Source organism: Bos grunniens, chromosome 13, assembly GCF_055505025.1.
Source record: "Bos grunniens cultivar Pamir isolate PY7600 chromosome 13, Bosgru_T2T1.0, whole genome shotgun sequence".
In the NCBI taxonomy this organism is placed as follows: domain Eukaryota; kingdom Metazoa; phylum Chordata; class Mammalia; order Artiodactyla; family Bovidae; genus Bos; species Bos grunniens.
In genome coordinates, this window is record NC_141177.1 from 12,667,614 (window position 1) to 12,695,571 (window position 27,958).

The 27,958-nt window shown below is 41.9% G+C and overlaps 1 protein-coding gene across 31 annotated transcripts in view; it reads left to right on the forward strand.

Annotated features, from left to right (window-relative positions):
- Positions 1-27,958, forward strand: part of PTPRT (protein tyrosine phosphatase receptor type T) — a 1,155,226-nt gene that overhangs the window by 923,424 nt on the left and 203,844 nt on the right. For all 31 annotated transcript variants that reach the window (XM_086331749.1, XM_086331754.1, XM_086331755.1 and 28 more), the window contains one exon: positions 15,005-15,041. In XM_086331749.1, the coding sequence (XP_086187875.1) occupies positions 15,005-15,041 (37 nt within the window). The remainder of the gene's footprint in view (positions 1-15,004; positions 15,042-27,958) is intronic.

A 27,958-nucleotide genomic window follows, 5' to 3' on the forward strand; every position in this document is an offset into this window, starting at 1 on the left:
CTATTCACTTTATATGTTAATTTTATATCCTGCTACCTTTATCATTGACTCTTTGTTAATCTTCAGATATACTGTTACATCATCTACAAGCAAATGTTTTAAAGTTTATTTTCCAATCTGTATGCTTCTAATTGATTTCTTTTATCCAATTGCACTGACCAGAACTTCCAATATGATGTAAAGCAGTGGTGGAAATGGAGGTCATCCTACTCTTGATCTTAAAGAGAATGCCTTTAGTAGATTTCCATTAAGTGATCGATTTCTGTTTTCTTGAGCTTTTTTTTTTTAAATAAGGAATGGGTATAAATTTTGTCAAATGCTTTTTCTTCCTTAGTAGAGATAATATGAGTTTTCCTTTTATCTGCTAATATAGTATACTATATGAGTAGATTTCTTAACATCCAACCACTCTTGCGTTTCTATGATACATTCCACTTGGTCATAGCATTTTTTTTTTCTCAATGCAGTGTTGAATTCGATTCACCAACATGTTATGTAGTAGTTTTACACATTCAAAATTAAGATTGGTCTATAATTTCTCCCTTGTGTTTGTTTGTTTGTTTGTTTGGTATTATCTCCCCTAAATTTAGGTGTCAATGTTATACTGGTTTCTTTTAAAACTGAGAACATTTTTGGATAGTTGGGGAGCATGAGACTGACATGTACACACTGCTGTATTTAAAATGGATAACCAGCAAGAACCTGCTGTATGGCACAGGAAACTGAGATCAGTACTATGTTAACAACCTATGTGGGAATAACTGAATCACTTTGCTGTACACCTTTAATTATCAAAACACTGTTAATCAACTATGCTCCAAAATAAAATAAAATTTTAAAAATGTATTAATTAAAAAACAGAACTCCATTTTCCATGCTGTAAAACAATTTCTGTCAGTACTATCTTATCTTTAAAAATCTACTAGTATTACTCAGCCATTAAAAAGAATACATTTGAATCAGTTCTAATGAGGTGGATGAAACTGGAACCTATTATACAGAGTGAAGTAAGCCAGAAAGAAAAACACCAATACAGTATACTAACGCATATATATGGAATTTAGAAAGATGGTAACAATAACCCTGTGTACGAGACAGCAAAAGAGACACTGATGTATAGAACAGTCTTATGGACTCTGTTGCAGAGGGAGAGGGTGGGGAGATTTGGGAGAATGGCAATGAAACATGTATAATATCATGTATGAAACGAGTTGCCAGTCCAGGTTCGATGCACGATACTGGATGCTTGGGGCTGGTGCACTGGGACGACCCAGAGGGAGGGTATGAGGAGGGAGGAGGGAGGAGGGTTCAGGATGGGGAACACATGTATACCTGTGGTGGATTCATTTCGATATTTGGCAAAACTAATACAATATTGTAAAGTTTAAAAATAAAATAAAATTTAAAAGAATAAAATTAAAAAAAATAAAAATTTACTAGAAAATTCCCAATGAAAACAATTCAGTGGGGTGTTTTTCTTCTGAGGTGGTTCTTTCATATCTTCTATTTATTCTGTGAAATTAGACCTGTTGCTTTTATCTCTAATCAAATCTATTTTATAAGCTGTACTTTTCTAGGAAATTATCAAGTCCATTTAGTTTTTCAGAACTGTTTTCAGAGGTCTGAAAAGTTGTCTCATTTTTAAAAGTTTCTTCTTTTTCAGTGGTTATTTCCTTCTTGCCATCCTTATACATTGATGCTTCCTCTTTTTTTTTCCTTTTTCTAGTATCTTTTTCTTTTCTATTTCAATAACCTCACCTTTTGCCTTTATTATTCCCTTCTATGCTCCTGTGTTTTCTTTCTTTTCTAGGTGAAAACTTATTTTTTTCATTCTTTCATTTTACTGATATTACTTAGTCACTGCTTAAATGGTTTTTATAGATTCCAATATGTAGCGTTTTCATCATTTTGTTTAAAAATATTTAAATTTTTGTTTACACTTTCCCCTTTCACCTAGAAGTTAGCCAAAAGAAATTATTTTGTGAATTTCCAGGTGGATGGACCTATTTAGGTTTTTTCTTTCATACTCTTAATTATCACTTTACTATATTATATCCATGGAATATTTCTTAAAATACTTCTACTTTATTCAACATAGCAGTGCTTTCTTAATTAGCTGATATATGGTAAGTTTTCTGAATGCTTCATAAGCTCATAAGGAGAAGGCCTTTCTCTGATATCAGGCTGTAGGGTTTGACACATAGCCACAAGATCTGCTTAATTATTTTAGCTCTCTGTATCCTTGCCTTTTTTTTTTTTTTTTTTTTTTGCCACTTGATCTGTCTTATATTGACAGTAGTCTTCTATTATTCTGGTATCTTCTGTAGTTTTTACTTCATCAGTTAAGTTCAGTCACTCAGTCATGTCTCTTTGTGACTCCAGGGACTATAACATGCCAGGCTTCCCAGTCCATCCCCAACTCTCAGAGCTTGCTCAAACTTATGTCCATCGAGTCAGTGATGCCATCCAACCATCTCATCCTCTGTCATCCCCTTCTTCTCCTTTTACTTCATAAAGGTGATCATTGTGGCTTTTGGTGCATAGATTCTCATGCCTGCTACCTTTCTTTTTAATTGTGGATTTAACAGTAAAGTGTTCTTTGTTTTATATATATATATATGTATATGTATATACTTTTTAAATTGCATTTTATAACTCTGATATCAGGATCACTGCTATAGCTTTCTTTTGTTCATTTGTTTATTCTTTGTTTTTTTTTGCCACTTATACTTTCTCTCATTCCTTTATTGTTGTCTTTCAGAATGACTTTGTTTTAGATACGAAAGTGAAATAGAAACTGTTAGTCTCTGAGTCATGCCAGACTCTTTGTGACCCCATGATCTGCAGCCTGCCAGGCTCCTCTGTCCACAGAATTCTCCAGGCAAGAATATTGATAGCCATTCCCTTCTCCAGGGCATCTTCCCAACCCAAGCATTGAACCCAGGTCTTCTGCATTGCAGACAGATTCTTTACTGTCTGAGCCACCAGGGAAGCCCTTTATATACCAGATAGTTGGGTCTTGCTTTATGAGACCTTTGAAATCTTTCCCATATAATTATATGGGTTAAACCCATTCACGTTTGTTGATGTGACTGTTATGTTTGGTTTCAAATCTATCACATATTCTTTATATCATAATTTACTATGTTAATTCTGTAATTCTTGCTGATGTGTTTTCTTCTTTTATTTTAAAATTTCTTTTGATGTTTAGAAAGCTTTTTATTTTTGTTCTAATAGTTATCTTTTTTCTTATACTTTTCAATGTATTTTATCCTTTCTTATTTAACCTCTTCCTACCAGCATTTTTCCCAGCATTGTTGAAGTGTAATTAAAAAATAAGAATTGTGTATATTTAAGATGTACAACATGATGGGCATTATGGTTTGTTTTGGGTTCTTTTTGAAGTTATTATAAATTATAAATTTAAAATTTATAAATCTCTTTATAATTTAAAATTATAAATCTCTTTTCAGTTGATTTATAATATTATATTAGTTTCAGGTGTACAGCATAGTGATTCAATGTTTTTGAAGATTATACTCCATTATAAGTTATTATAAGATAATCGTTGTAATTCCCTGAGCTATACAGTATATCCTTGTTGCTCATCTATTTTATTCATAGTAGTTAGTATCTGTTAATCCCATACCCCTAATTTGTCCCTTCACCCTTCCTTCCATTGTGAAATGATTGCCATAATCAAGCTAATTAACAAATTCATCACCTCTCATAGTCACTGTTGTGTGTGGTGAGAGTACTTAAGATCTACTCTCTTAGCAAATTCCAAGTATGAAAAGCAAGTAATATACAAACCTCCAAAACTTATGCACCCTGTTAACTCTTGGATCAGCATCTCCCCATTTCCTCTACACTCTGGCCACTGCAACCACCACTCTCTGCATATGTTCAGCTTGCCCCAATTCCACATAGAAGTAAAATCATACAGTATTTGTTCTTCTGTGTCTGTCTTGTTTCACTCAGTCTAGTGTCCTCTGGGTTCATCCATGTTGTTGCAAATAACAGGTTCTCCTACTTTTTAAGGTCATTAATAGTCTATCATCTGTATATACTACATTATCTTTTCCCAGGTCCTAACTGCCCCATGCTATTCATCCGTGCTGATCCGCTTAGTTTTCAGGTTGAGATGATAGAAATAGGCCTCTTGGGCAGCATCTGGCATAGCTGGGGGAGTGGGTCACTCCCAACGCTCTCGTTTCCCCTGTGGGGTCTCTCGTGGCACTGAGCTGGGCCACTTTGGGAAAAAGGTAAAGTGTGGCTGTTTAGTGCTTCTGTTGTGAGACTTTTTGCTCCACTGGGGGGCTGGGTCCTCTCTTCTGGACTTCCAAATTCCCACAAAGGCACTGTTATCCAGGGATGGTTGTCAAAATGATGTTTCTTTGGAAAGAGGAGTGTACAGACTTATTCTGCCATCTTGCAGACATCACTGCTTTGTCCGTTTTTTATGGTGTGCCTTGACTTTCCTCTATTGCCCATACAGCAGTCAATGAACTTACTCCACTCTCATCTTTCTTCTCTTACCCTGTTTCTTCTCTCTCTCATTTTTACTTCCATTATTTTCAAGAAACTATAACATTTACATATTCTGCTTTCAACCATGCCCCTACCTTCATTTAGTCTGAGATTTACAATTAAATATATTAAACGCTTATCATCAAACCTTTTGCCAAAACTTCCTCAGTCATCTCTTTGTTGAATGAAGCTTATCTTCTGTTATATTTCTCAAGGAAGACTCATGAGTATAGGAATCTCTGAGTGATTGAATATTGCAAGTTGTTTTCCTATAGTTTTGATAATTGAAAAATACTTGGCTAGCTATAAAATCCTTGGTTCATAATTTCTTTTAGTTTCTTGAAAATGCTGCTTCATATTTTTTGTCCTGTATGTTGCTTTGGAGACAGCTCATGATAGCCTAATTCTGTTGCCCTTGTAAATTGTTTGATCCTTTTTGCCTTAAGTCTTTGAAAACTTTTTTTTTTTTTTAAGTTCAGTAGTTTTTCTAGGATCTTGGAATAGATCTTTCAGGTCTTTGAATCCTTTCAGGGTGTAGCCTCAGGTCATCTCTTCATATGTTTTCCTCAGATTTTTGTTACAAATTTTTGCTTATTTAATTACTTAATCTGCCTTCTCAGGGATTTCAAGTATACATATATCAGATCTTCTTTCTCTTCTCTTTAAGCCCTTTTTCATGGACCCTTGTTATTTTATTCTTGATCTCATTTTCATTCCCTTGGTTGTCTTTCTCTTTCTTCAATGCCCCTTATTAAAAGTTTCCCTTGGATATCTTGTCATTTAATCTTCATTTCTGAGTGCTTTTATTTTTGTTTTCTTTTCCCCTCTGAGTTCAGTCAGCCCTCTTTTTTTCCTAATTCTTTATGGATTTCAGTTGTTAATATTTACATTTCTAATTCAAAGTTGTTTGAGAAGATTTAATTCCGTTTGGTGTACTGTGTTACAGTTTTCTTCTGATTTTTAATTTTGGGAGAGGAGGTGGATTTTTATCACTTGGGAAGTTTTGATTTTTATGTTTTCTTCTTATATAATAGCTTTATTTGCTTCCTTCCACTTATTCATTTTGTAAATTTGAGGTTCAAAAACACAGTAGTAGGTGGATATGGGAGCCTGAATCTCTGGAATACCACTGTTAGAAACAGAAATTTGAGCATCATAAGGATTTAAGACTTAAAGCCTTGTAACTAAATGTAATCTTTTATTGAGAAAATTGGGATACAGATGAAAAGAGATATAAAATGAGACCACGCCAATATTTGGAGGTCAAGCAGATGAAAAGTGTCTGGCCAAATAAAATAAAATTTAAATTTAAAAAAGGATTATATATTCTGATAAGGTAGTGCTGTGTCTTTTTTTAATGGATGACTGAGTTTTTTGTATTACGACAAATGACGGTTTGTGTGCTCTCTGACTTGTTGTTGCTGTTGTTATTCTCTCTTGACTACAGAGTCTTCAAATTCCCCCCTTTGCCTCTTTCCTTTTCATTATCCAGTCTCCCAGAGACACTGCTCCTTTCTTTTTACCCTATTTCCCCCCATAAGTGATACCTATGGAAGATTACCACCTTGAATTATGTATGGCTTTACAAGTTGTTTTCATGTAGTCAGTTCCTTATTCTGGCAGGATTCTTTTTCAGAATTTTCACACATAGGAGCTTGGTCTTTCTGAAGATCGTTTTATAAAACCTTATGACCTCTACCAGCTTACCTTTTCTCTCTTTCGTGTTGTTTTTCCTTACAGCCCTGGCTCTCCGCAAAAGCTTATGATGAGAGCCTTAGAAATACTTCATTCAGCTGCAGTGCTTGTTACTAACAGGGACTGTGACGTTTTGAGGGTTCTATGTATTTTAATGATCTTGAGGTTGTGAATTATGTATAACTTTATTTTTTTTCTTGTTTTCCTGTTTTGTTTTTTTGAAAGATAAGTTGGGAGATTTGATTTTAGATGGTTACCATTTTCTTCAACTATTAAGAGTCAGCAGGAATTGACTGTGGATTGCTTGTGGGAAATTATGGAACTAGAAGAATCAAAGATGACTCCCAGGTTTTTTTACTTAATCAACTGGATAGATAGTGGTTACATTTACTGAAATGGGGAAAACTGGTAGATATATAACATCTGGCATAGAAAGGAAGGGAGTAACAGAGTTCTCTTTTGGAGATTTGTAAATGTGCTTGAATCTCTGGAATACCATTGTTAGAAATTTGAGCATCCCATTCCAGTACTCTTGCCTGGAAAATCCCATGGGCGGAGGAGCCTGGTAGGCTGCAGTCCATGGGGTCGCTAACAGTCGGACACGACTGAGCGACTTTACTTTCACTTTTCACTTTCATGCATTGGAGAAGGAAATGGCATCCCACTCCAGTGTTCTTGCCTGGAGAATCCCAGGGACGGGGGAGCCTGGTGGGCTGCCGTGTATGGGGTTGCACAGAGTCAGACATGACTGAAGTGAATTAGCAGCAGCAAGGATTTAAAAGGTCCATCTAGTCAAGGCTATGGTTTTTCCAGTGGTCAAGTATGGATGTGAAAGTTGGACTGTGAAGAAAGCTGAGTGCTGAAGAATTGATGCTTTTGAACTGTGGTGTTGGAGAAGACTCTTGAGAGTCCCTTGGACTGCAAGGAGATCCAACCAGTCCATTCTAAAGGAGATCAGTCCTGGGTATTCTTTGGAAGGACTGATACTAAAGCTGAAACTCCAATACTCTGGCCACCTCACGTGAAGAGTTGACTCATTGGAATAGACCCTGATGTTGGGTGGGAGTGGGGGCAGGAGGAAAAGGGGACGACAGAGGATGAGATGGCTGGATGGCATCACCAACTCAATGGACATGAGTTTGGGAGGCCTGGCGTGCTGCAGTTCATGGGGTAGCAAAGAGTCGGACATGACTGAGTGACTGAACTGAACTGAACTGAAGGATTTAATATTTAATGCCTTGTAACTAAATGTAACCTTTTATTGAGAAAATTGGAACACAGATGAAGAAGGATATACAATGAGACCACTCCACTCCAATATTTGGAGGTCAAGCAGATGATAAATGTCTGGCCAAATAAAATAAAATTTAAATTAAAAAAAAAAAAAGGATTAGGAGCAGACAGTGAGGTAAGAGAGAAAGCTGAGAGTAGAGTGATCTCAAAAGCAAGAGGAGAAAGAGTCAGAGAGAAAGTGATCAGTTGCAATTGATGAGACACTAAAAATAATGTGGTTGGAGATTTTTAGAGCTGACCATATGAAAGCCTTCACTGCCCTTGATGAGAGCAGTCAGATTGAGGGAAGTTCCAGAGCACTAGTGAGTTAAGCCAATTGAGTCTGCATCCAGAGAGATAACACAAAAGATTTTCAGAGCTTGAGTCTAATAGTGACTTTTCTGAATAAATGGCTTGCATTTATAAAATGCAATAAATGACTTGGGAGTTTCATTCCCTAGAGTCGGGGTCAGGGCCACGGCTATTGCCTGAAGCAGGGCCTGTTGCCTTCAAGGAAAATCTAATAAGGTTGGTGATGAACACCTATCAGTGAGAAGAATATGTCACCAACAGCCAAGTCGCCTTCACCTGGCAGCTGTACTTTGCCTCTTGTTGGTGACTGCAGGTTTGCAGATGGCAGCATACGTGTTTATTAGGAAGTGATATCTCAAAGGGTACTGTGTCCCTTTCATGCCTTGAAAGGCATCCCTCACGCATTTTCCTCCAGAGGATGGGCCTGCCAGGTGACCTAGTTCTAATGGTTCTGGGCTGCTCGGTTTCCAGAGGCGGATCTCTGCTTTCCTTTTCCATCACTGGCTTTCTGATTTCTCAGGGTCCTGTTTTGGGTGAAAACAGAATTTCTTCATACAAATTGCTTGGCCTGTTTTTCAAAATGTGGCTCTGCCCTATCATCACTGTCTGCCTGTGGACAAGCCAAGAAAGCAGGGCCTCTAATCTCATGTCAAAGACATATTTGCCAAGATACCTCAGAAAAGAAGGCCATTTGCTTAAAGGGTATTTTGCTTGGCTTACTATCTGAGTAACCCTGGGAAATGTTATTTAATCTTGTTTCACAAGAAAAGAGAAGTGGGGCATTGTGCTATCCATTTCAGCCTTGTTATAAGAATGAAAAATATAATATTCAAAACACGTACCTTAGGAAAAGAGAGCCTTCCTCTTTTCTGTTTTTTTCCTTACTGATGCTTTCAGGGACTGTCATGCTAAGTGAATGAGCCACATTGAGGTCAAACAACAGCTTAGGGATCAGGGCGCTGGAAGGGCATCATGGGAAATTGGGCTGCAGAGAGCCTAGACTGAGGACCCAACGTGTATCAGCCCCAGAAGCATGGGGGAAGGGGGGAGATGGTGAAGGACTCTGGGGTCAAGCAGAGCCGAGAAAGGCTTTCCAAAGGTGAGAGGCAGGCAAGATCTCTGCAGCCAATCTCCTGGTCCAAGGCAGTAGCGTCTCTCAGTTAGATGTCAGCATCACCCTCTCCCCAACAACTAGCTTCTCTTGCAGTGTAAGTCTGTTCTCTCTACAGCAGCCTCTGCACTTTAAAAAAATAAACATCTGAAAATTTTATTCTTGCTCATTAATCTTTGATAGCTGTCTGTTGTTCTTAAAATATATACCAAAACCCTGCAGTCTAAAGGGCTCTACCAAGCTTATGCCTCTAGCTTCATCTGATCTCATTCTCTGCGTACTTCATGATGGTGTAAACACCCCAGACTTCTTTATGTCTTTGACTGCACCTCGTGTTTTCCCTCTCCCAGGCCTTTGTGCATCGGTCGCTGAATCTGGGACACCCTTCCATGATACTTATCTTACAGATATTAGGTTAAATAGTTCTTGCTCAATGTGGTAAGCCCTCTTTCATTCCCACCCACATCCCTTGTCGTCTTCTGGACACATATATAGCACCCAACACTTCTCTTAATAGTGTTTATTGCAACTTGTAATCAGGTGTTTACTCATGAGAATAGTTATCTGTTGTTTGCTGCAAGTGTTAGAAAGATAATGTTTGCATGCTTCATGAGGATGGGGACCATGTCTGCTCTGCTCATCCCTGTGTGTGCAGCTCAATGCCTGGCACGTAGTGATAATTCAGTAATGATGAACATTTTCAGCGACAATCATATCAATGCATACTTGTTGATTGACTGACTAAATGAATGAGGAGTGAAGTGGGGGTCCCAGTCTAAGAGAAAAATGAAGGCACAAGCCTAAGAAGATGTGAAAACTGTAGAAAGACTCTGGGGTCAGGGCTAAATCTCATAATATGAGCTGAGACAGCTTAGTCTTAGAGAAGGCAAAAATATGAGTTAGGGCAACTGGGAAAAGTCTTTGAAAATGATGAGATCAGGGCTAAATCCCCACCTTATTAAGTAGGGCAGTCTGATGGTGCAATGAGAATTTTATGTATTCCCCAGGTACGGGGGCTTCTTGACCAGCTTGGGAGTACAATGTAACCTAAGTCCTCCTGGATAATAGACAGAAGTTCCTATAAGCCCTTCAATTAGATAGCCTATAATTTCAGTTAAGTAGTTGAAGGATGGATGGATAAGTGGATGGTTGAATGAGTCAGACTTGGCCTAGTCTCTAAATGGAGGTTATACGTAGGTAAGTAGATATAGGTATAAGGCATTTTGATTTAAAAAAAAAAAAAAAGCCCGTTTGTTGTGAGTTGGATGGATGATATGATATGACGTCAAGAAGATAGTGTACTGAAAGAACTGGAAGCAACCTTAGAATATCCCACTTACTCTACCAAAGTGGGCTTCCCCATCCCTTTCTCTGTCATTTGATTGGTGGGGAAATCGAGCCACAGAGAGGGCCAATGAGCTGCTCTGTTGCACAGCACTGGCAGATCCTTTTTTTTTTTTAGCTTTTTGGCTCTGCCACGAAATGTGTGGTATCTCAGTTCCTGACAAGGGATTGAACCTGAGCCCCCTGCATTGGAAGTGTGGAGTCTTTAACACTGGACTGCTGGAAAAGTCCCAGCACTAGCAGATCCTTGAGTAGAAGCAGGTCTCAACAGAAGCCCAGCAGTTAGGACAGTATATTACCCCAAGGTGATACATTCCTGCGTGCAGATTTGCAAGTCTAGAGTAGGAAGTGGAATGTGAGTGAGGCTAAAATAATGGGAACATGAAATTGTCTTGTACTGTGGAGATGGAACAGAAAATACACCAAATGCTTTTTCTCTTTCTAAAGCCTTATATAATCTGACACACGGAAAGTACTCATTTCCTTTTTACAGAACTGATTGGGTAAATGTCCACAGGCCAGACTTCCTGTGTGATCGGATGCAGAATTTCCAGTGTGTTCCTGACTTGCTTGCTAACAGTTCAATCACCTAGAAGGTCAAGGGAGTGACTTAGGACTTTGTTATTCTGTACCTGATTCTAACCAACAAAGACAAATTGGTTATGGAATTAAAGATGTCAGGAACTTGGGAGAAAACAGATATGTCAGTGTCATGTTTGTGAGAGCCGAGGAGAGTTAAACATAATCAGACAAGTGCTTTAGATGATAGAAAACAGTTTAATAGATTCAGGTGGAGGACGTAGTGTTAGGAAATGGCTCACTTTCATGCATGCAGCTTTGGCAGTGAAGATGATTCTAAGGAGAATTAGAAAGTTCTATAAATGATCCAGTGAAGAAGGCAGTAGAATAAACCGTTGTGGTTACCCAATATTCCCTTTACTGGGACACATTTTTAAATGAGTTCAGTTCAGTTACTCAGTTGCGTCCAACTCTTTATGATCCCATGGACTGCAGCACACCAGGCTTCCCTGTCCATCACCAGCTCCCAGAGTTTACTCAAACTCATGTCCATCAAGTCCCACAAAAGACACATTAGCCTTCACCTTTGTGGGGAGGAAGTGACCCAGAAGGAGCGTGAAGGGTTTTTCGGAGGTGCTGGTAATTTTGGGTGTTTTGATCTGGATGCTGGTCATAAAGTGTGTGTTCACTTTGTGAAAGATTTGGCAAACTGCATTTAAAATTAGTGTGTTTGTCTGCATGTATCAATATGTTATACTTCACTGTGCAACCATTTTTAAGATTTAGTATATTTCTTTAGGACTTATTTTTTAAATGCTTAGATTGGCATGTTAAATAAAAACTGTGCTTTATTCATTAATAATTTTTATGTGTATTACTGCATGTTATTACATGGCTCTCAACCATTTTCATTATCAGCCTTATAAAACTTCACTGTGTAAAGAGACCTCCACTTTCTTTACCATGACTATAGAGTTGGGCAGATATGTTCGTCTTCGTTTTCACTTTTATAAAGAGTACTGGAAGCAATGACTTTGAATATAAAGCTTCTTCTGCATTTAAGGTCATTCCTTGAGAATAGATTCTTAGATACAAAGAGATTAGGTTGACTCTCTTTAAAGTCTAGACACATATTTACAAATTACCCCCATCAGTAAAGACCTCACTATATTGCCCATTGCTATATTTAACAGTATTGCACAGAATTGACAAGTTTCCTGATACAGTACATGCAAAATCTTTTTTTTTCTTTGTATTAGTATAAAGTTGGAGATCTTATCTCTTGGCACTTCCCATCCAACACAATTCCTCAGTTCTCTGGATGTCGTGCTTTCTTCTTTAGCCATCTCAGTGTCTAGTTCACTGACCTCTGTTTAAACCAAAGAACAGACATGGAAGCCAACAGGAGTTGAAGAACTTTGTTCTACCTCCAAACATGAAAACAAACAAAAAAAATTAGTTTGTTCACTTTTATCATCATTTTTAAGTTTTAACTCATTTGTGACTTGAGCTTTTTTGGCATCTCATTTTTAAAATTTATTTTTGGAGTATAATTGCTTTGCAAAGTTGTATTAGTTTCTGCTGTACAACAAAGTGAATCAGCTATATGTATATGTACATCGCCTCCCTCCAAATCCCACCCAACTAGGTCATCACAGAACACCAAGCCAAGCTCCCTGTGCTTTGCGGCACCTTCCTGCCAGCTGTCTGGTTCACACCCAGCAGTGTACACACGTCAGTGCTACTCTCCCAGTTCATCCCATCTCATTTAGAGAGTTCTGCTTTTTTCTCTCTTCTTTCTTTCTGTCTCCTGGAAATGTTCATTAAACAAAAAACTGTTTTTCTTGAAATATAAGCACCTTCAAATGAATATTTCATGTATTTGAATCATAATATGTCATGCTGTTTTAACATTTCTGCATTTTCCATTTTTTTAAATAAAACAATTATTTATTTTAAAAAGTAACACTTTCAGCACAGAAAAAAAAAAAAGGAAACACTTGTTCCAAAGAACAAGTCATGTCAACCCAACCTTCTTTAAGATAGTTCTTGAACTGATTGGGGAAATGCAGTAGACAGAGCATCAGTACCTGAAGTGATTTTTGACCCTGTTCTCAAGCTATGTTTTTGGAAAAATACCACAGTAGAGTCTGAGTTCTGAAGCAATTGAGACAGCGAGTAACTGTTGCATAACCAACCAGAGATTCTGATGAACAGGTGAATGCCAACCTGGAAGAGGGATTCTAGTGCATGCCACTGAGTCTGTTACTGGCATTTTCTAGGTTACTACTTATATTAGTGATCTGGATAAAGTGGAAAAAGCATGTCCCCAAACTTGCAGATAGTGAAGATAATAAGGTAATAGGCTCTGGTCACCAATTCAAAGATGATAGGCTTTGACAGTTCCAAGTGTGACTCTGTACTTGAGTCTCATAGTAGGACCACGTATGTATGTAGAAGCAGGCAAATTTTTTTCTTTTTTTTGGTGGGAAAGAGTTGCTGACATATTCATTGTGATCACTGAAAATGTGAAATGTTGGCTATGTTATTAGAAATGCAGTTTAAGTAAGAAAAAATGGAAAACAGTGATAATCTAGGTAATCTATAATAATACGTAATAATCTAGGTAATCTGGGTAGTCTCTATTGACAAGACTACACATAGACTGTTGCTTTATGTTCTAGTCCCTTCTCATTAAGAGGGACAAACTGGAGGATGTCCTGGGAAGAGCATTAATTTGGTTCAGAGGACTTGAGCTTTTATCATCTGAGGAATTGTTGAAAAAGAATGTTAATGAACTTGAGAACTGTCTTTCAGTACCTGGACATCTTTCCTACACAAGCAAAGGCAGACTCCCTGTGGGCTACAGAACAGAATCAAGACCACGAGGGGTCATACTTGGGCTTGATAGGAGGGACGGTTCCTAGCATTCAGAGGTGTGCGTGGATGACATAGACTCTGCTGTAGACATTACCACTGTTTCTCTTTCTGGTTCTTGGAGCACTCCAATTCCTGTGTCACTGAAGTCAGGCATGGCCCTTAGACTCGCTCTAGCTGATAGAACCTGTGTCAAAGGAAAAGCGTTACTTCTAATGTCAAGCCTTTAGTTGCCAGTTCTTACTAAACTCATCATCATCCCTTTCTCCAGCCTCAGTGAACACTGATTATATTAACATGGAGGTAGCAGCCTTGGTCTTTGAGTGGCTACAATGATGACAGCATCCTCCAGCCACCACCATCAGCTCCCCCTCAGACCCACCACACTCCTCTATTGGACATGTTGTTTGAGTGGAAAATAAACCTTTGCTGTTTGTAGCCCCTGGATTTCTTGGGTTTTATTCTGCATATTCCTGACTAAGGCTTCCCTGTTGGCTCAGATGGCAAAGAATCTACCTGCAACGCAGGAGACACAGGAGATACGAGTTCAATCCCTGGATTAGGAAGATCCCCTGGAGATAGGAAACGCAATCCACTCCAGTATTCTTGTCTGGAGAATTCCATGGACAGAGGAGCTTGGCAGGCTATAGTCCATGGGGTTGCAAAGAGTGGGACATGACTGAGCAACTAAACTAAACTAATCCTGATTAATACAGTGCCTTCAAGATTCAGTGGTTCTTTACATGTGGGGATTAGCAAGACAGGCATTGGATTCTGCAGATCAAAACTACACTGGTCAGAATGGCCATCACCAATAAGTCTACAAATAATAAATGCTGAAGAGAGTATACAGAACAGGGAACCCTTTTGCACTGTTTGTGGGAATGTAAATTGATATAGCCACTATGGAGGACAGGATGGAGGTTCCTTAAAAAGCTAAAAATAGAACCACATGACCCAGCAATCCCATTAAGCTTCTCACAGATGCCCTTGATACCATCTGCTAACCGTGTAACTGAGTGAAGCACACACATGCCACACTCACTTAGTGTTACGGTTATTGTTCTGTGCTGGGCAGTATTTATGAAGTAGTTCTGTCTGGGGAAGAAACTGATAAGGTGATGAGAGCCAGGAAGTGGAAGTAACACCAGTGTAAGAATAAATGAAGAAATAGAATTAAAAGGTGATTCCCCTGGAGGAAAAACCTGGAAGGGACAAATATTAAATTATAATTAAAAATATAAAAGCAAGCCTATATATGCAAATATGTATACATATATTTTTGTATATATTAAAAAACCAAACACAACAAATTAACTGGAATCTCACTTTTGTTATTCACAGGAGACCAAAATCAATTGTGTCCGCCTGGCTACGAAAGGTATGTTGGCATGCGCTGTCTGTCTTCAGTTATTGAAGTACTTCTCTCTGTAGCAACACAGGAAAATTTTAGGCAACAGTGACTAAAAATAACAAGAAAGAATTGTTATTTTCCCTGGAGTCATTTGCATCTAGGTATTATTATATACTTACGGTATATATTAATATCACAGTGCCTAAAGCATAGGAAGAGCTCAGAACATATTTGCTTAGTCGATGGATAGATGGATGGATGCACAGACTGGTACATTAATCAGTGGTAAATATAAATTTGCTCAAGTACTCTTCACTATATATTTGCACTGTATTTGGGTCTATGTTTATGTGGGTATTTTTTTGCATGTCAGTTAGACCAATCTTCTGGTGTTGGATTTTATTCCGTTGCCGCATAGCTTTCAAAAATGAGGTGATTAGTGTTAGTGCCTTGTATAATGAGAAAGCAAACACTGCATTGTTGTGTAGTTGGCATTTTCTATACTTATCCCCAAAACCAAGGCAGCATTGTTCAGGCTCATCACTTTTTGTTTCCCTAATTATTATTGAATTGCCTGGCTCTCTCAATTGGTACATGTTTCTGTTTATTACTCTTTAAAAAAAAATCAGTGAATGGTTTGTTATCATTTAACCTATTACAAGGTTGAATGGTTAGAAATCAGGTTTATCTTTTTTGTTATAGAACTGATATTTTTAACAGCTATCCTCCCTGTATAAACACACCAAAACTGGGCAACTCATTCTAGTCCCTGCATTTATTGAGAGCATATATGGTTTCATAGGTGACTTCCACAGCAATGAAAAGATATAAGTAGATATGTAATGATAGGCATAAACTATAGACAAAGACAATGGCTCAAGTATGTATATACATATGTCAATACATACACACAAGCACACACAGCAGAAAACGGGGGAGAGAGACAGAAATATTTAATGGTTATTTGACAGAATATGCACCAAGACCTATCACCCATTAGTTTTATAACTTTGAAGAAAGTCACGTCAGTTTGTAGACAGCAAAGGGAAGATGCAGGAGGAAGAAGACAAGCAATCAGGGCTCACTGTGATAAGAACTCACTCTGCTCTCCCAGAAGTCAGGAGAGGTCAGCATGTCCCTAATGTGTTCTCTCTCGGGAGCTCAGGCTTCTGGACAGAAAGAGATAAAATACTGCTTGTGAGGCAAGGAGATGGCCTGAAAACAAAAGGGGCACAAATTATGGGCCTCAGCAGAGTTTTCCTCTGAAGAAAACAGATCGTCTAGAAAGAAGACCCTTATCTCTGGGCTAGCACTAGAGCTCTGATCTCGGGCCGGACAGCTCGGTATCTGCAGCAACCCCCTGGAGTGGGCAGGAAACTTACAGAGAAGCCTCCCCTGTGATAGTAAGCTCCATGGCTCCCTGCGAGCTTCTGACGCCTGGACATGGGAGGGCTGATGGCAGTGCCGTCCCCTGCGGGGGCAGAGGGGGTTCTAAGGATATCCCCTGGGACAGAAAGCCCTCCTAAAAGGGAGTTTGTTGAATTGTAGGATGTGAACTGGGAATTGAGAACATGTGATCAGACAGGCAAAAGGTATCTGTGGGGACTCTGAGTGAGAATGTTATTTAGTTATTTATTTTTGGCTGTGCTGGGTCTTCACTGCCACACGGGCTTTTTTCTAGTTGTAGTGAGTGGGGTCTTTTCTCTAGTTGCAGCATGTGGGCCTCTCATTACGGTGGCTTCTCTTCTTGCAGAGCATGAGCCAGGTCTGTGCACGGTCTCAATAGCTGCGGTTCCTGGGCTCCAGAGCACAGGCTCCATGGTTGTGACGCACAGACTTAGTTGTTCCACAGCATGTGGGATCTTTCTGGATCAGGGATTGAACCCATGTCTCCTCCATTGGCAAGCGGATTCTTTACCACTGAGCCACCAGGGAAGCCCTGAGAGAGAGGAATTAAAAGCATATGTTCTTGGCAATTTCAGGACCCACTGTCCATGTACATAGACAATACACCATGCCATGTTTCTCCAGGTTCCATTGCTGATCTGTGAGATTAGTGTGAGCTTTAAAGAACTAGAGCAAGAGTTGTCTACTTCTTCTTAGCATGAGGATTTCTCTTCTTGTTTGATGTTTAGGATACAACCTTCCTTTAGTGGAGTGTGTTGTGTGCATGTGCCAGCTGTGGCAGGGGAAAGGATGGGAATGCATTCGTGAGTGTGAATACCTAGCTGGTCATGCCCAGGCAGGGCTCAGAGGAGTCAGGGGTCAGACATGGATTCCAGGATTCCATGTCTTTGTTTTCCAGGGCCATTGCCCCAACCAGAGAAGCGGGCTCTAGCAGCTCTTGGCAGTAGGGTAGTGAGCAGAATGCCAGTCTCCCTCAGGTCAAGGAGTGATTCTTTCTCAGCATCACATCAGATAAATAAGCAGGGTGCTTGGTGATGCAGAGAAACGGCAAAGCGAAGGAAAGCTATATTTGATCAGTGTCTGCTCTGTCCCCTTGGAGCATCCAGGGTCAGCTGAACGAGAACCCTATCTGAACTCATACCCTGCCCATGGGGACTGTGTATCAAGGAACTAAGTCCAGGCTTCAATATTTGACCCATCCCTTTCCTGATGTTGTCAATCAAATTTCCCTCTTTATAGGTTTGCCAAAAATGCTCTTCTTTTTAACAGAGGAAAGTATGATGGTGGGAACCTTGCAGGCATTAAGGGTGTAACAAATTCCAGTGACAGATTCCATGGCCCGTCTGTCTCCCTCAGAGCTCCTCCACCTCTTTGTCATTGTGGCATTTTCCTCATGGGTCTGCCAGCGGGCAGCCAGTCTCTGGAGTGTGGTCACACGGGCAGGCTTGAGGCCAGTGCTCTGGCGATAAAGCAACTTGCTGATGTCCTGTCCCTGACCCCAGTGACTCCAGACAGTGTCTGTGGTCGGCTGTGTGAGTCCCATGGAACTGGGAGGGCTGCTACTCAGAATGGAACAGCCTGAGCTGTTCGGGGTCATTCTGACCTGACCAGAAGCCCAGGGCATCTTCTATCAATATTAGATAGAATCCCTGGCTCTAGTGTGCACCTCTAACCCTTGTCTGTCTGTAATGTCACTGTTCGTCACCCAAGCTCTAATGAAGCACTGCCAGCCGGGAGGTCTTCAAAGCCGGGGACCTGTGTTAGTTTTCAGCGACTGCAGAGTTCACAAACTAAGTGGCTTAAACAAAGCATAATTTATTGTCTCACACTTCTGAATGCTAGAAATCCAAGATTGAGGTGTCAGCAGGGTTGGCTCCTTGGAGGGTGTGAGGCAGAGTCTGTTTCGTGCCTTTTCTCCAGCTTCTGGGGGATTGCTGGCCATCATTGGTGCTCTCTGGCTTGTAGACGCCTCACCTCATCTCTGCCTTCATCTTCTCATGGTGCTCTTCCCCTGCGTGTCTGTCCAAATTTTCCCCTTTTCTATGGACGCTGATCATATTGGATTGAGGGTCCACCTTACTCCAGTATGACCTCATCCTAACTCAGCTAATCACCTCTACAGGGACCCCGTTTACCAAATAAGGTCACAGTCTAAGGTTAGGACATTGACATATGAATCTGAGGAGAACTCAGTTCAAGCCATAACGGGCCCCATGCAGTTAGGGGCAGCGTCCACATGGTTCCCATTGAAGCCTTTCACTGCTCACCATTCAGTGGGATCCCAGCAGTCTTGGGGGCTGTGCAGGAACTGGCCCTGCCAAAGAGGGCCCCAGGTACAGGCTGAGGTCCAGATGTGGCTCCGGGTTTCTGCAGAAGCAAAGCAAGGCTTCCTCAAGCAGAGGAGCTGCTTAATCTATGAAAGGATCCCAGGGCAGGGGGTAAATGCAGAGGGCCACCCCCACAAACCAGACGCTGGGTCTGTGGCAGAGGGCCCTTCCCAGAACCCACGTGGTGGTGGAGCATCAGGTCCTGGGCAGGGCCAGGCCTCCTGGGGTAGGTGCCAGCCCTGCTGCTGTTGAGGGGAGCTCTGATGAGGAACTGCTTGGTCCTTGCCACTGATTTCCCAGTCACATTTGGCCGTGGCAGGAAGTTCCTGGCATATCGTTGACTCTCGAACAATACCTACTAAGATGAGGGAATGCATTTGGTCAGAATCTCACTGCAGCAAGACTCAGAGATCCTGAGGGTCATACTCCCTCTTCCGAAACTCAGAAGCACCCTATTTAAAGTAATCCCAGGATTCCCTGGCAGTCCAGTGGTTAAGACGCTGTGTTCCCGATGCAGGGGGCACACGTTCAATCCCTGGTTGGGGAACTAAGATCCTGTTTGGCACAGAGGGTGGTCAAAAAATTAAAAAATAAAATGAAGTGATCCCCATCTACCCATTCATTGGAAGGATTGATGCTAAAGCTGAAGCTCCAATACTTTGGCCATCTGATATGAAGTGCTGACTCATTGGAAAAGACCCCGATGCTGGGAAAGATTGAGGGCAGGAGGAGAAGGGGGTGACAGAGAATGAGATGGTTGGATGGCATCATTGACACAGTGGACATGAGTTTGAGCAAACTCTGGGAGATAGTGAAGGACAGGGAGGCCTGGCGTGCTGCAGTCCATGGGGTCGCCAAGAGTTAGACACACCTTAGTGACTGAGCAACAACATAATCTACCCATTCACAGAAAATTTTTGAACGTAATTACTGCCTGTGGTTTGCTGATAAACCTGCTCTTTGGAAAAGTCTTTTATTTGTAGTCTTTGTCCATTTCTAGGGTGTAAATATCCCCACAAATCCAATATCAAGTTATTGATAGCTTAACAGCAGCTGGCTTATAAGAATGTTCTGAATGTTCAGCAACATTTCTTCTGCAGCAAGCTAATGCAAGCCAGCCCCAGCACACCAAAATCTCAGTTTGTTATGAGGACCGAATGATAACATACATATAAATGGATTTTTATTTACTGTAAATTGTTTTGGAAATTCTTAGAAAATCATGATTGATGACCATTATGTCTCTCGTGGTTAGCTCACTCACAGTGCACCTGGGAGCCAGGTACCTTGTAAGGAACTGGGGATTTTCAGTGAACCAGCAGTCTTGCTTCCTGTCCTCAGGAGACTCACAGTCTAGTGTGGAAGCAGACATGAAGTGAATGATCGTGAGAGACAGCAGTGGAGTTGTGACTGTGATCAGGTCCTCTAAAGAGAAGTGAGGTGTACTGAGTGAGGACAGGCGGCGGCAGAGCTAAAGCCCTGGGGCAGCCCTGGGGATCACTCCTCTAGAGTGGGTGCATGTGAGATACTTTGTGCCCCCCAGTCCCGTCCCCACCCCTTCTCAGCCACCCCTGGGAACTGAGTCATATCCAGCGCGAGGGTGGCATTTGAGAAGCTAGCTGAATGATTGTGAGAGGAACCACACTCTTGGCCCAGACTCCCTGGGAGAACCAAGTCCCCTGTGTTTACAAAGAGTCTGTTGGGTGGATCCACACACCACCAGGGGTCAGTATTTATTTATAGAGCTGGGGCAGAACCTCCAGCTTAAGGTGCTGCTAAGGAACGCTGGGGTGGAAGTTTGTATGAGCTGCTAGATTTAATGCTAGGATTAGGACAGGTTCATCTCAAAAGCCTGGAAGGCAGTCTTTTTCACTGATGGGGTGAAGAACCTGTGTACACATATTCACATTCTTCTTTACCTTGTTCCTCAGCACGGGGTTCAGTTCAGTTCAGTTCAGTTTCGCTCAGTCGTGTCCGACTCTTTGCGACCCCATGAATCGCAGCACACCAGGCTCCCTGTCCATCACCAACTCCCAGAATTTACTCAAACTTATGTCCATCGAGTCAGTGATGCCATCCAGCCATCTCATCCTCTGTCGTCCCCTTCTTCTCCTGCCCCCAATCCCTCCCAGCATCAGGGGCTTTTCCAATGAGTCAGCTCTTCGAATGAGGTGGCCAAAGTATTGGAGTTTCAGCTTTAGCATCAGTCCTTCCAATGAACACCCAGGACTGATCTCCTTTAGAATGGACTGGTTGGATCTCCTTGCAGTCCAAGGGACTCTCAAGAGTCTTCTCCAATACCACAGTTCAAAAGCATCAATTCTTCGGTGCTCAGCTTTCTTCACAGTCCAACTCTCACACCCAAACATGACCACTGGAAAAACCATAGCCTTGACTAGATGGACCTTTGTTGGCAAAGTAATGTCTCTGCTTTTGAATATGCTGTCTAGGTTGGTCATAACTTTCCTTCCAAGGAGTAAGTGTTTTAATTTCATGGCTGCAGTCACCATCTGCAGTGATTTTGGATCCCCAAAAATAAAGTCAGCCACTGTTTCCACTGTTTGCACATCTATTTACTATGAAGTGATGGGACCAGATGCCATGATCTTAGTCTTCTGAATGTTGAGCTTTAAGCCAACTTTTTCACTCTCCTCTTTCACTTTCACCAAGAGGCTTTTTAGTTCCTCTTCACTTTCTGCCATAAGGGTGGTATCATCTGCATATCTGAGTTTATTGATATTTCTCCCGGCAATCTTGATTCCAGCTTGTGCTTCTTCCAGCCCAGCGTTTCTCATGATGTACACTACATGTAAGTTAAATAAGCAGGGTGACCATACACAGCCTTGATGTACTCCTTTCCCGATTTGGAACTTGTCTGTTGTTCCATGTCCAGTTCTAACTGTTGATTCCTGACCTGCATACAGGTTTCTCAAGAGGCAGGTCAGGTGGTCTGGTATTCCCATCTCTTTCAGAATTTTTCACAGTTTATTGTGGTCCACACTGTCAAAGGCTTGGGCATAATCAATAAAGCAGAAATAGATGTTTTTCTGGAACTCTCTTGCTTCTTCCATGATCCAGCAGATGTTGGCAATTCGATCTCTGGTTCCTCTGCCTTTTCGAAAACCAGCTTGAACATCAGGAAGTTCACGGTTCACATATTGCTGAAGCCTGGCTTGGAGAATTTTGAGCATTACTTTACTAGCATGTGAGATGAGTGCAATTGTGCGGTAGTTTGAGCATTCTTTGGCATTGCCTTTCTTTGGGATTGGAATGAAAACTGACCTTTTCCAAGTTTTGCTGAGTTTTCCAAATTTGCTGGCATATTGAGTGCAGCACTTTCACAGCATCATCTTTCAGGATTTGAAATAGCTCAACTGGAATTCCATCACCTCTACTAGCTTTGTTCGTAGTGATGCTTTCTAAGGCCCACTTGACTTCACATTCCAGGATGTCTGGCTCTAGGTCAGTGATCACACCATTGTGATTATCTGGGTCGTGAAGATGTTTTTTGTACAGTTCTTCTGTGTATTCTTGCTACCTCTTCTTAATATCTTCTGCTTCTGTTAGGTCCATACCATTTCTGTCCTTTATTGAGCCCATCTTTGCATGAAATGTTCCCTTGGTATCTCTGATTTTCATGAGGAGATCTCTAGTCTTTCCCATTCTGTTGTTTTCCTCTATTTCTTTGCATTGATCGCTGAGGAAGGCCTTCTTATCTCTCCTTGCTATTCTTTGGAACTCTGCATTCAGATGCTTATATCTTTCCTTTTCTCCTTTGCTTTTCACTTCTCTTCTTTTCACAGCTATTTGTAAGGCCTCCTCAGACAGCCATTTTGCTTTTTTGCATTTCTTTTCCATGGGGATGGTCTTGATCCCTGTCTCCTGTACAATGTCACAAACCTCATTCCATAGTTCATCAAGCACTCTATCAGATCTAGTCCCTTAAATCTATTTCTCATTTCCACTGTATAAACATAAGGGATTTGATTTAGGTCATACCTGAATTGTCTAGTGGTTTCCCTACTTTCTTCAATTTAAGTCTGAATTTGGCAATAAGGAGTTCATGATCTGAGCCACAGTCAGCTCCCAGTCTTGTTTTTGCTGACTGTATAGAGCTTCTCTATCTTTGGCTGCGAAGAATATAATCAATCTGATTTTGGTGTTGACCATCTGGTGATACCCATGTGTATAGTCCTCTCTTGTGTTGTTGGAAGAGGGTGTTTGCTATGACCAGTGCATTCTCTTGGCAAAACTCTATTAGCCTTTGCCCTGCTTCATTCCATATTCCAAGGCCAAATTTGCTTGTTAGTCCAGGAGTTTCTTGACTTCCTACTTTTGCATTCCAGTCCCCTATAATGAAAAGGACATCTTTTTTGGGTGTTAGTTCTAAAAGGTCTTGTAGGTCTTCATAGAACCGTTTCACTTCAGCTTCTTCAGCATTATTGGTTAGGGCATAGACTTGGATTACTGTGATATTGAATGGTTTGCCTTGGCGACGAACAGAGATCATTCCGTCGTTTTTGAGATTGCATCCAGTACTGCATTTTGTACTCTTTTGTTGACCATTACGGCTACTCCATTTCTCCTAAGGGAATCCTGCCCACAGTAGTAGATATAATGATCATCTGAGTTAAATTCTTGGAGATGGTGATGGACAGGGAGGCCTGGCGTGCTGCGATTCATGGGGTCGCAGAGTCGGACACAACCGAGTGACTGAACTGAACTGAGTTAAATTCACCCATTCCAGTCCTTTTTAGTTCGCTGATTCCTAGAATGTCCATGGTCACTCTTGCCATGTCCTGTTTGACCACTTCCAATTTGCCTTGATTCATGGACCTGACATTCCGGGTTCCTATGCAATATTGCTCTTTACAGCATTGGACCTTGCTTCTATCACCAGTCACATCCACAACTGGGTATTGTTTTTGCTTTGGCTCCATCCCTTCATTCTTTCTGGAGTTATTTCTCTACTGATCTCCAGTAGCGTATTGGGCCCCTACTGACCTGGGGAGTTCTTCTTTCAGTATCCCATCATTTTGCCTTTTCATACTGTTCATGGGGTTCTCAAGGCAAGAATACTGAAGTGGTTTGCCATTCCCTTCTCCAGTGGACCACATTCTGTCAGACCTCTCCACTATGACCCGCCCATCTTGGGTGGCCCCACGGGCATGGCATAGTTTCATTGAGTTAGACAAGGCTGTGGTCCGTGTGATCAGATTGACTAGTTTTCTGTGAATATGGTTTCAGTGTGTCTGCCCTCTGATGCCCTCTCACAGCACCTACCATCTTACTTGGGTTTCTCTTACCTTGGACATGGGGTATCTCTTTACGGCTGCTCCAGCAAAGCGCAGCTGCTGCTCCTTACCTTGGACGAGGGGTATCTCCTCACGGCCGCCCCTCCTGACCTTGAATGTGGAGTAGCTCCTCTCGGCCCTCCTGCGCCCATGCAGCCGCCGCTCCTTGGACGTGGGGTAGCTCCTCTCGGCCACTCCTGCCAGGGGTTGGCTGTTACTAACTTTGACTGCAGATTGAGAGGAATAAGAGCAGGAGTTCAGCCCGTAGTGGGGAAGAGGAATTTTTCAGTGAGCAGATGAAGAATGGGAGCGTCTTAAGGCAGATTCCCTAGAAGCAGAGCCTGAGGCAGGGTTTTGGGTGCCTGGGGTGTATCGAGGGAGGGCTCTTAGAGGAAATGTGTAAAAGCGAGAGGGAGAAGGCTCAGTGAGAGTCTGCTGTCAGACAGTTAAGTCTAGGCTAGATCCCCAGTGGAGTGTAAATTTCTCCCAAGTTGTTCTGCTTTGAGGTGAGAATTTCTGCTTCCTACCCCATCACAATCAGTCCTTGGCATTTCCTTCCTTTACCCTCACCTTCCCCTCAGGAAGACTCTTAGGTAGCTCCAGAGGAGGTGGTGCCCCTTGCACAAGTCTCTGGAGATAGGAGTAACAGCGGTAGAGGTAGGGATCAGCTGCATGACCTACAACCCCCACTAATGCAAAGACCAAGCAGGCTCTGCTTGGATACCTATAATGACAGACACCTCACTACTCCCCCAGGGAGTATTTCCCACCACTGGACATTTCAGTTCCAGGGAGCCTCAATATCAGGGGTCCAAACTGGCTCCCTCTTATTTCTTCCATTCAGTCTTTGGGGGCCACATGAATCTGCCTTTTCTCCTTCCAGAAAATAAACTTGGCCTCCTCGGACTTGTTCCCCCTGCTCTGATTGGGTTCCATCAAGCCCTTGCTTGTCCGCTGTCTTCCCATGGGAACCTCTGTGGCTGCCAGCAGGCAACCTCTCTCCCCGCTCAGGCGCCAGCCTTCAAGGCAGTGCAGCTGGCTCCGCAGACTCCCGCTGGGTGCGCCCAAGTGGCAGTTAGAAAAATCAGCTTTGATTTGATTTGCAAACTGAGCCGAGTCATTGAGACAAAATAAATCCGGAAACCCATAAAGCCATTTGCAGAGTTGCTTTTACAGAAGAAAGTCACAGTTTTAATCTGGTAAACACTCTCTAACGATCCCATTAAAACAACCCCCTCAGAGTAGGTGCTGAAAGCCGAACTCCTGGATAATGAAGCATGAGATAAGGGGCCAGTGTCACAGATAGTCCCTTTCTGCCTCGTGGGGGTGATGATGATGGACTAAAACTATTGTCCCAGGGCAACAGGAGGCGGGGGTGATAGTCTTTTGTAAATGTGGCTTCTTTTTATAATGCCTAAGCCTGAGGTAGAACATTTCATCCAGCCTTTTCTCCCGTCTTCCTAATGGATTCTTGCCCCTGCAGGGACAATAAATAGCCATTCTCCAGTGAGATGTCCTCATTTCACAGATGCTAAGACTGGGGGCCCACGAGGCGAGTGATATGTCCGTGGCTTTTTTAGCTACAAGAATAACCTGCCACAGGTGATGTGAGAAGCCAAACAAGAAGTAGGCATTGTCTACTATCAGCTAGGAAATACCCACGACCTGCCCTCCCCACCCCTGTTGATCCTTCTGTATGGAAGGTTCTATTTTATATAAAGCTTCCTCAAGATCTTGCTTGAAATAATGCCGAATCAGAGACACCTGGATTCAAATCCCACTCCAAAATTTACCTCTTTGACCTTGGACAGGTCACAGCCTCCAGGAGTCACTTTTAGGCCTAAGATCATTAGTTCTTCCCCCTGATTACTTGGGATAATGTGCATAAAAGGTCAAGAACATCATAGATGATCCAGTTTGAGCTTCCTTTCTTCCTTCTTCTGGGTCTTCTTTGAGACCTGGAGACCCAGCTACTAAGCATATGTCCTTTTTCTGCTCTTCCCCAAGAAGGAAAACCAAAACCTGAACCATAGTCGCTTCTCATACGAATCAAACAGACTCAGGCTGGATTCAGAATGCGGAAACTGAGAGCAGACAGGAATGATGCGGGCCTTGGCTCTGAGCACTTGACCTCTTCATCTACAGGCCATTGTGTTGGGGTCAGATCCTGCATAGCAATAATGTTCTTGCATTGACTGAGTGTAAGATTTCCCTCGTGCACTTGCTGACCTTTGACTCTGGCACTTTTCCCCCTCTTGTCATCGGCCCAGCAATTTCAGGGGGAACTCAGAATCACAGGGTGCTCAAATAAGGGGAAAATGTGGCGACGCTAGAGATGAGGACTAGAAATACAAAAGAATTAAGTTCCATTAGAGCTTTCTCTGATGGTTCTTCAATGGATTGTTGTGGGTGTTAGCAAAAATTAACCACCTGTTAAATGCAAGTCAGAGAGGGCTGTGTGTTCACTCGAGTCTGCAGTGCAATGATAGAAGTAAATAAATCTTGTCATATAGTACACACTAAATGAATAGTGGTCATCATTATTATCCTGACTTAAGGAATGAAGCTGTGTAAGCTCAAATGGATTAAGTGAGGAACTTAAGGTCCCTCAGAATTGCCACTCAGGTGTAATGCCAAAGCTCATGGTATTTCCGTGGCACCATTTTGAATCCTGTCCGTAATACAGACTGGGTGAGATTCTAATCGCCACCGTTAGGGTCTTCTGTCTCCTATTTGTTAAACACTTCCCATGCCTCTTTTCCAGTAATAGCTGATGGTAGAACCTTTAGGGTATGGTGGGTCTTTGGCCTGTCTTCAGTGGTATCCAAGCTAAGTCCTGGGATCTGGAGCAGAAGGTGAGGTGCCTCGAGGAGCCCTCTACTTTATTTACTTCCACAGTGTATTGAAGCTAATAAATCAAAAAATTAATTTATTTTCAAGTTTATCTGTTCCAGTGCCATCTTTATCCCATCAGCATCTCTTTCCACTCAACATCCATTGCTTTAGAAGACAAAATAATCAGAAAGGAAGTCTGAGGCACTCAGGATTCAGACCTCCTCCTTCTTTACATGGTCTCAGTGTTTTTGTTAATGGCCGGCATGTGTACATATGAATAAGCCCTGGAAACTGTAAAGATAGAAGGTTTGTGAATCTTCCAGCAAAAATGCCATACCGTAGGGGGACCAGATGATAGAGGAGAAAGCAAGGGACTTCTGTCTTTTGTTCTGCTGGATTAGTCAGGATAGGATAGGCTTTGCTGCAACAACAACTGAATACCTTAATCTCAGTAGCTTAATGCCACAAAGGTTTCTTTGTTGTCATGTCATCTAGAATATTAGTGGCCTCAGAGGGGGAAGAATAAATATGGAGATGGTAACCTGGATCTTAAATACCTCTCTTGGAAATGACTCATGTCTCTTCGACTTTCACGGTGACTGAGATTCTTTCATATGCCTAAGGGTAAATGGAGCAGCACCAGTAAATACCAGTTATCTCTAGTGCTAAATACATGACTCCTTTTCCTATTGTTCTTCCTTTTGTGTCCTGCCACAACCAATGATCCATCACCTCTGCTACTCCACCCACTGGGAAAACCTTGTCCCATCCCAGTATCCAGATATACTTCTGTTCCTACCCGTTGTAGCTGCGCATTCCCACTAAAAAGTGAAAGTGAAGTCACTCAGTTGTGTCCAACTCTTTGCAACTCGGTGGACTGTAGCCCACAAGGCTCCTCTGGCCATGAGATTCTCCAGGCAAGGATACTGGAGTGGGTTGCCATTTCCTTCTCCAGGGGATCTTCCCGACCCAGAGATTGAACCCGGGTCTCCTGCATTGCAGGCAGATGCTTTACCCTCCGAGCCACCAGGGAAACCTGAGCATTCCCACTAGGCAGTTATAGCCTTGGATCATAGGGTAG